This window comes from Eptatretus burgeri, chromosome 15 (genome assembly GCF_056783735.1).
Source record: "Eptatretus burgeri isolate ZD-2024b chromosome 15, Ebu_testis_v1, whole genome shotgun sequence".
Lineage (NCBI taxonomy): Eukaryota > Metazoa > Chordata > Myxini > Myxiniformes > Myxinidae > Eptatretus > Eptatretus burgeri.
In genome coordinates, this window is record NC_140975.1 from 36002621 (window position 1) to 36010363 (window position 7743).

The 7743-nt window shown below is 42.8% G+C and overlaps 1 protein-coding gene across 10 annotated transcripts in view; it reads right to left on the reverse strand.

The window, feature by feature from the left end:
* Nucleotides 1-7743, reverse strand: part of LOC147011929 (phosphofurin acidic cluster sorting protein 2-like) — a 145770-nt gene that overhangs the window by 22916 nt on the left and 115111 nt on the right. For all 10 annotated transcript variants that reach the window (XR_015051819.1, XR_015051821.1, XR_015051820.1 and 7 more), the window contains 3 exons: nucleotides 5871-5974; nucleotides 5497-5605; nucleotides 4090-4185 (listed from right to left, as the gene is read on the reverse strand). Coding sequence is in view for 7 of the 10 variants with exons in the window: in XM_085857606.1 (XP_085713732.1) it covers nucleotides 4090-4185; nucleotides 5497-5605; nucleotides 5871-5974 (309 nt within the window). In the remaining 3 variants the exon portion in view is untranslated. The remainder of the gene's footprint in view (nucleotides 1-4089; nucleotides 4186-5496; nucleotides 5606-5870; nucleotides 5975-7743) is intronic.

The window sequence follows — 7743 nt, forward strand, 5'->3', positions numbered from 1 at the left end:
ATATATATATATATATATATATATAACCATGACTTGGTCTCTTGGGTGAATAATGGTCGTTGTGGTTCTCCCGAGATGATTAAAAAAGACCCGTTAAGGTCTAATTGGATACAGTGAGTCAACACGGTACACCCGGATCTCCTCGCATATAGCTCAGCCTCATTTTCATATGACATGCGGCGTGTCATCGCCGTGACACTCAGTGGATTCGGACTTCCAATTAGCCAGGTATTGTGGCTTTTAGACAAAATTAGCCGGTGAGAAAGACCCAAAAGCTATTGACTGTCATGGTCATGTTATGACTTGTCGAACTCATACCGGGGGACTGATGACCGTCTCTCTCTCTCACTCTCACACACACACACACACACACACACACACACACACACACACACACACACACACACACACACACACACACACACACACACACACACACACACACACACAATGGCTGGTAATCACAGCCAAATCACATCTCTCAGCTGAAATTGGAGGGAACAACCAATTAGCTCTCACTTCACCAATTTTCCCCAAAGCCTGGTGTTGGCTTAATGGTTAAGGTGGCTGGCTTAAGATCTTAGGGTCTTGCATTCATCCTTTGAGTTAACACCAGGTGGGTTGACGAGGTCAGCAAAATGAGTGCCAGCATGCTGGTATCCTGTGTTGGAGTGGCGACCCATCCAGGATTGTGCCCAATAGCCAAGGAGACTGCTTAAGCAGCACCAACGCTCTGCACAGAGTATGGTCCCAATCTCCTCCTCCTTCCAACCAAATAAAGCTGCACAAAACAACCAAGAAACCCAACACAAATTGATAAGCTCTTTGCTGTTTCCAACCTGATCCGAGTTCCTCTACAGTTGCAGACATTCACAAGTTGCACATAAACGAGAATCCCAGTGCTAATTGCCACCATCAGTTAATGGACCAGTTTCATTGCTCAATGGTGAGTCATCAGCGACAGCAGAGACAAACGCACACCACCGAGGTTCACAGATATGTACCATCTCTACAATGCCATAAGCAGTCATCCTTTTGCGAGCAGGTCAGAAATCCTGTTTCAGAGGAGACCACTTTTGTAGGTGTAAGACTTATCAAACCAGATATTACGTCAGGAAGCAGTCAACACGTGTGCCTGCAAGCCGCCATGGAGAATTCGCAACTAGATGGCTGAGAAGCCCATTGCCATCCGTCATAGCCAACACACCAAAGTTCGTTGAGGTATTGTTTTCTTTACTTCCTGACATGTATGTTAAATACCTGGTGTTGGCTGAATGGCTAGAGTGGGGGGGGGGGGCTTGGGATCCTAGAGTCCTGAGTTCAAATCCTGCTCAGCTGTTGAATTAATACTAGGTTGGGTTGATTCAACCTGCCATCCTTCTACGATTTGGCAAAATGAGTACCAGCTTGCTGGTGTCCTGCGTCAGAGTGGTGACCCATCCAGGATTGTGCCCAATAGGCAAGGACACTGCTTAGGTAGCACCAACGCTCTGCACAGTCTGGTCCCAATGGATGGATGGCTGTTTCCTCATTAGATATAAATTATTTAGTCAGTGTTGGTATCGATGTGATATTTTCTTAAGTCCAAAAAGGGCATAAATGTGAAAATTGATGAAACGTCCTGAAACTCGAGCTTGTTCTGTAACTTATAATAAAGCCATGGCCAAGTTTCAGTTGAACATGTTAAAGGGTATGAGAAAAAAAAAGTCTGAAAAACCACAGGTGGGATGGACGGGCAGACAGAAAGCTGCTAACCTATAGTCCCCTTCAGGTTAAACCGGTAGGGGACTAATAAATAAAGAAGATGTAAGCACACCTGACACAAGGCCGAGGGTTCAGACTTTGACACACTCACGAGGCTGTCCCGTCGAAACGAAACATCCCAGGAGATAGAGAAAATTGGATCACGTTTGTTCACGTCATCTATCTATAATTCCAGCAATCTGTGTGTGTATGTCTGTGTGTGTGTGTGTGTGTGTTTGTGTGTGTTGTGTGCGTGTGTGCGTGTGTGCGTGTGTGCGTGTGTGTGTGTGTGTGTGTGTGTGTGTGACCGCTGTTTCTCGACAACCACTGGTCCGATCTAATTGAAACTTGCCAGGTATATTGCTGGGGACCTGAGGATGTGCCTTTTCAAGGTTTGATAGTAATCGGACAAGTGCCTCCCAAGTTATGGCCATTTATTTACCAAACCAATGACAAGACACGTTGTTGTGTGGGCGTGGCCAATGGGGAAGGGAAGCTCAGCCACGTTCCCCATTACGAGTTACAACGTACGGGCTTCCGGAGAGTGATGACTTCGTGTATTCTAATAATTTCTCGATTTCTTATGCGCATTTATAGATAAACACAATGCCCCAAGTTATGATTGTTTTCATATTAGACGGTGCATAAATTTCGGAAACATCAGAGTGCTGGTATGCTCCGAACCAGGAAGTAAATTTTTTTTTTCTCTTCTCTTCTCTTTTTGTTTTTCCTTGCGATGAGATTGCGAAAAGGCAAAATACATTGGCACTCATTGAATATATTTGGGGATTAAAACTAAATTGCGAATAATCATAACTGCGAATAATATGCGAACTTCCGGGCCACGCACGTATGGGCATACGAGAGCGAAGAAACGGCCTGTGTGGTTGTTGTTTGTTGCTCGCGGTTTGAATATTTATTAATTTTTCTTTTTTTTTTTACCGGCACGTACTAGTGTTTTAAAATAATGCTTTTTTGTGCTACAAAACATCATGTCTTCCCATATCCTTGAATATTTTGAATAAAATAACGCCAACCCATCATTTTTATGGCTTTTTATACTAGTCTTATAAATATGAGGACCCAATCACCTCTTTCACCTATAATTGGAGTGAACAACTAATCGGCCCTCACCTTATCAATTATCCTCAGCTGTGGCTTGTGGCAAGGGCTATAATTAACCACATCATGACCTTCCACTCAAAAGAAAGCTGCATAAAGCATCTAAGAAAAGCTGTGTGATTAGGCCTTGGCAGCACAGTGTGAGGCTCCCATAGTTAAAGCTAATAGGGGTTTTAGATTGTAATCATCGGGCGGTCAATTAATTATAAATCAAAAGCCAAAGTGTTAACACCACACAGAAATTGAGTGAGGCCTCATCTGGAATATTCTGTACAGTTTTGGTCAGCACATCTCAGGAAGGACATAGTTGCCATTGAGAGGGTGCGGTGTCGACAAACTACATTGATCCCAGATAGAGCTCGACGAAGCTCCGAGGAGTGGCTGAAGGGGACAGGACCATTTACATTAAAAAGGAGACAATTGTGAGGGGTTGTGATCGAGTTTAAGATAATGAAGAGTTTAGACAAAATGAGTGCAGTTGAACTTTTCAGCAGAATGGACAGTGACAGGACCAAGGGGCAACAGTTAAAGAGCAAAGAAGAGGAGAGTTAGTCTGTCAGTACGGCAGGTTTCTTTCCCCCAGAGAATGGTGAATGCATAGAATGATCTCTTTGCCAGGGGAGTTGCCGTATTGTCAGAGTCTCGTTTTCAACTTGAGTTGGATAGGTATCTGGAAGTAGTGGGGATAATATATTGGCATGATGGTGCAGGCTTAATGGGACTCCTGGCCTCCTCCTAAATTGAATTTCCTTGTAAATCATATCAACTGTTATGGCGGTAGATATTTTTGCCTTCCTGAATGGTTCACAGGAGGACAGTTTTTCCTACACCTTGAGTGTTGAGAAGAGATACACACATATGTAAAGGAAAAAGTCACCTGGACATGGTGGACATTGACGAAGCAAATTAGCTTTTCAAATTGACGGATGTGTTGTTAACGCAAATGGTGTTCGATCTCACGGAAGTTCAATGTAATGGAACATAAAAGGAGCCAACTTCATTAACCTTGTCATTATCCTGTTGATAAGAAACCCTTGTGCGAACAAAGGAAACTGCGCTTGAAATTCCCATTACAGGTTAAACAATGTATTCGTTATGTAGGCTCTTCTAAGAGTGATACACTTCATCCCTCATACATAATATCTCTTCTCAACACTCAATAATCTTCATTTCAAACCAACTCCCATGTCTTTAACAAAACACTATCCTCATTTCAACACTTACCTTTCCCTGCCATTCAGAAATATCAACCATTGTGACTGCTTGTGGCAGGGAAACCTCTGAACCCAAGACTTTTGCAATTTGCTCGCACACTTCTACCTGCAAAATACAGATTGTAAAGTCAGATCACATTTGTTTGAAATTATATTTCAAAGCGTCAGAACAAAACAATTGAAACGAAGGGCACTCGGTAGAGTGCATACATACCTGCGCCACGCAATGCCTGATCCAGTCGAACATATCGGGTCAAATACATTTTTGAAATATCATGCTATATATCGTTTTTGGCCCAATCTCTCAATGGTGAAGAATCACTTTAAAAAATAAATAATTCTCATATGCAGATTCGGATTCTGACCTTCACCAAAATCGAATCAATTATTCCTTGCAATACACCCAACATGTCCACCAAGTTTCGTCCGAATCAGTCTACAACTTTTTGAGATATCGTGCTATATACCATTTTTGGCTCTTTCTCTCAATGGTGAAGAATCACTTTTAAAAAATTCAAGTTGCCAGATCCGTATGTTCACCAAAATAGAATCAGTTCGGCCTTGTCACACACTCAACCTCTCCACAAAATTTCATCCAGATCCATTCACAACTTTTTGACATATCCTGTACACAGAGAAACAAACACGCAGACAAACTGAAAAGGGGTGAAAATATAACCTCCTTCACCTTCGGTGTCAGAGGTAAATATGGAGCTGTACAGTCTGCAACATTTCCTTATCGGAGTTTTATTGATTTATTGCAGCTCCGATCAATGACTGGATGTTGATACTTTGGGCAAGATTGGGCCATGTCAGCCCTCCTTGACAGGTGTCGGTCAGAGATGAAATGTGAGATTGATCCAGAACCATTATTTCTTAGTGCAGCCAAAAAAGGCTCTCACACTCTCACACACACACACACACACACACACACACACACACACACACACACACACACACACACACACACACACACACACACACACACACACACACACACACACACACACCATGATTTGGAGTTGGGTTCGTTGGAGCACACAGATATGCAGTAGTTTACAAATATAATGGAATGTGTTGTGTGTTTTTTCATTCTGAAACAAGTGCAATGGAGAGATAGAATGGTGAAAATCAGGATGAATAGAGGACGTTAGAAAATTAAAAAAAAACACACACCTGAAAACATGCAATGGTCATGAAATGAGTAGTTTGAAGCCTCGCCGAGAGAGAGAGCGAGAGAGCGAGAGCGAGAGCGAGAGCGAGAGCGAGAGCGAGAGCGAGAGCGAGAGCGAGAGCGAGAGCGAGAGCGAGAGCGAGAGAGAGAGAGAGAGAGAGAGAGAGAGAGAGAGAGAGAGAGAGAGAGAGAGAGAGAGAGACAGAGACAGAGAGAAAGCCGTAATCTACACTAATTGGCCACCTTCAGGTGTAATTCATCCAGAGTGTCCTCCAAACTGCTGGTCAAGTGAGCTGCAGTCGAATGTTCTCGCAGAGATGAACTACGGCCTTTTATGAGAATCGGGCATTTGCTGCACAACAACAGAGCAGTTTGGTATGACAAAATGGTGGGAAAGAGCTTTTGATAAGGGTACAACCAAAAATTGGAAAATTTATTCCAAAATATTCAGGTATATTTTACTTACAACAATGACAACACAGCAGCAGATACTACAGCAGAAGTTTGGCATGAATGCATGGACACAGAGGAAGAAAATGAAAGGTTCATTGTGATGGATATATTAAACAGAATAAATAAATAATAATAAAAGGGACAATGAGAATGATGTCGCTCACGTGGGGGATGTGAGGATCTGAGATTCTGTCCGACTTATATGACCTCGGGGAGGCAATCTGTTCAGGCAGTTATCAAGTCCTGCTGTAGAGGCCTCCCGCTCAAACTGACAATCAAAAATAAACATATTGTGAGACAATCAAACCGACAAGAATTTTCAACCTTTACGAGAGAAAATCAAAAGGTTCTTTTCCCCCATCATGAAGGGATGATTCTGCACCAGCAAATATTTGGCACAGATATCCGTTCTTTTTACGCCATTTACAGCCTGGTATCACATTTTCACCAGCAGTGGGTGACCTTCCCTATGATACTGAAACAAAAGTAATGTTTTCACCGACAGTGCTTGAAAAGGGGAAAAATATTTTGATGTTCCCTCATAGAGACAGACATATTACAATCCGACAATCGAAAACATGTAGCCAAGAACGAGGAAGAAAACTGGACGGGTAATCAAACCTTTCGGAGAGATTTATCATCGCCATATTTTCTATCAAAGGCGTATGTCCGTCATCTTACAACCCATAACTTCAACATGAGGGGTAAACAATGTACTGCATTTTGGTGTTGCCAACTTTGCTGCCTCTCCTGAAAATGTTAAATCCATGATCACAACAATGTAAAACATTGTTGTGATCATGGTTTCCTCAAGCGTCCCAAGCATTTTAGTTTACCTGCTGTTTGTAGCTTGTTCAGGGTTTTCCAGGTACACATAGCATACTAGACCGATTTCCATCCTTGATTTCAATCCCGTATCTCGGCCACCTATCCTCCTTGACCATCAATGCAAGACTGTTATTTAAGCCTTGTTGAAATCCTTTGGATTCATTGTTGTACCCGATGTCGCTTACTTGTTTGCGAATTATATTGCAGTAACTGTTGGTGTTGCATGTGGTCTGGATACTTTCCCCATCTCCATGCTCTGCTCACTTTCTTCACTTACCCTCAAAATAATTAATTGATTTTGAAACCCAAAACTATTACTCAAACCTCTGCCCCTCCCCCGATGCCATGGCGTCTCTCAGGCTTCCTGCCTCAACAACAACCTCTTTTTAAAAGGTGGGTGGTCGACCACCCCATTCCACCTTCATGTCTTCAACAACTACATCTACGGAGCCTTTTCTTAACACATGGATTCCTTGCTGTTCTCCCACCTCAGGGGCATGTTATGTTAGTAAGCGGCTTACTATTGCTTGCTAAGCCAGTTGTTCGGTAAGAACCACTTTGCAAGCTGCTTGACGGTTCAGAGGTTCTTGCAGGTGAGCAGTAAGTGGGCTATTTGCGAATGGAACACCTCGGTATGTCAGCAAAAATGTCTGCCGTCGTCAAATTCAAAACAATTGTTGGGGATATTTCTTCAATTTTCCTTTCACAGAGGACGATATTGTTACGTACATTTCATAATTTTTATTGTTACTTCTACGTTATATCCAAATTCTTTAAAATCAACAAACATGCAAAACCCCTCCACCCCCTCCCCAAAATGCACAGTGGCAGCTCATTAGATAAGCTTGGTGCGGGGTGCCCCTTCTGACTCCCCATTTATATATTTTTCCTTTTTTTTCCTCTTCCTAATACCCTCTGCAGCCACTGATAACACAATCAATTCGTTTGAGGAAGTTGATGCAAGAGGATCGAGTAATACTGAACACGACGGCTCGGACAGCATTAGTTTGAGTAGCACGATAGCATTGTTTACATGGAGAGTGCCATGTTGTTAAGCGGTGCCGAGCACTCTGCTCTGTTGGAATGCATAATATTGAGCGCTTTGAATCAAGCAAGCGGATGAGCGAGTGATAAGCAAGCCGCTCGCTAATGGAACACACCCTAGGTCTCCTTTTATAAACTGTTGAGACTTTGATTGCCACCACGCCA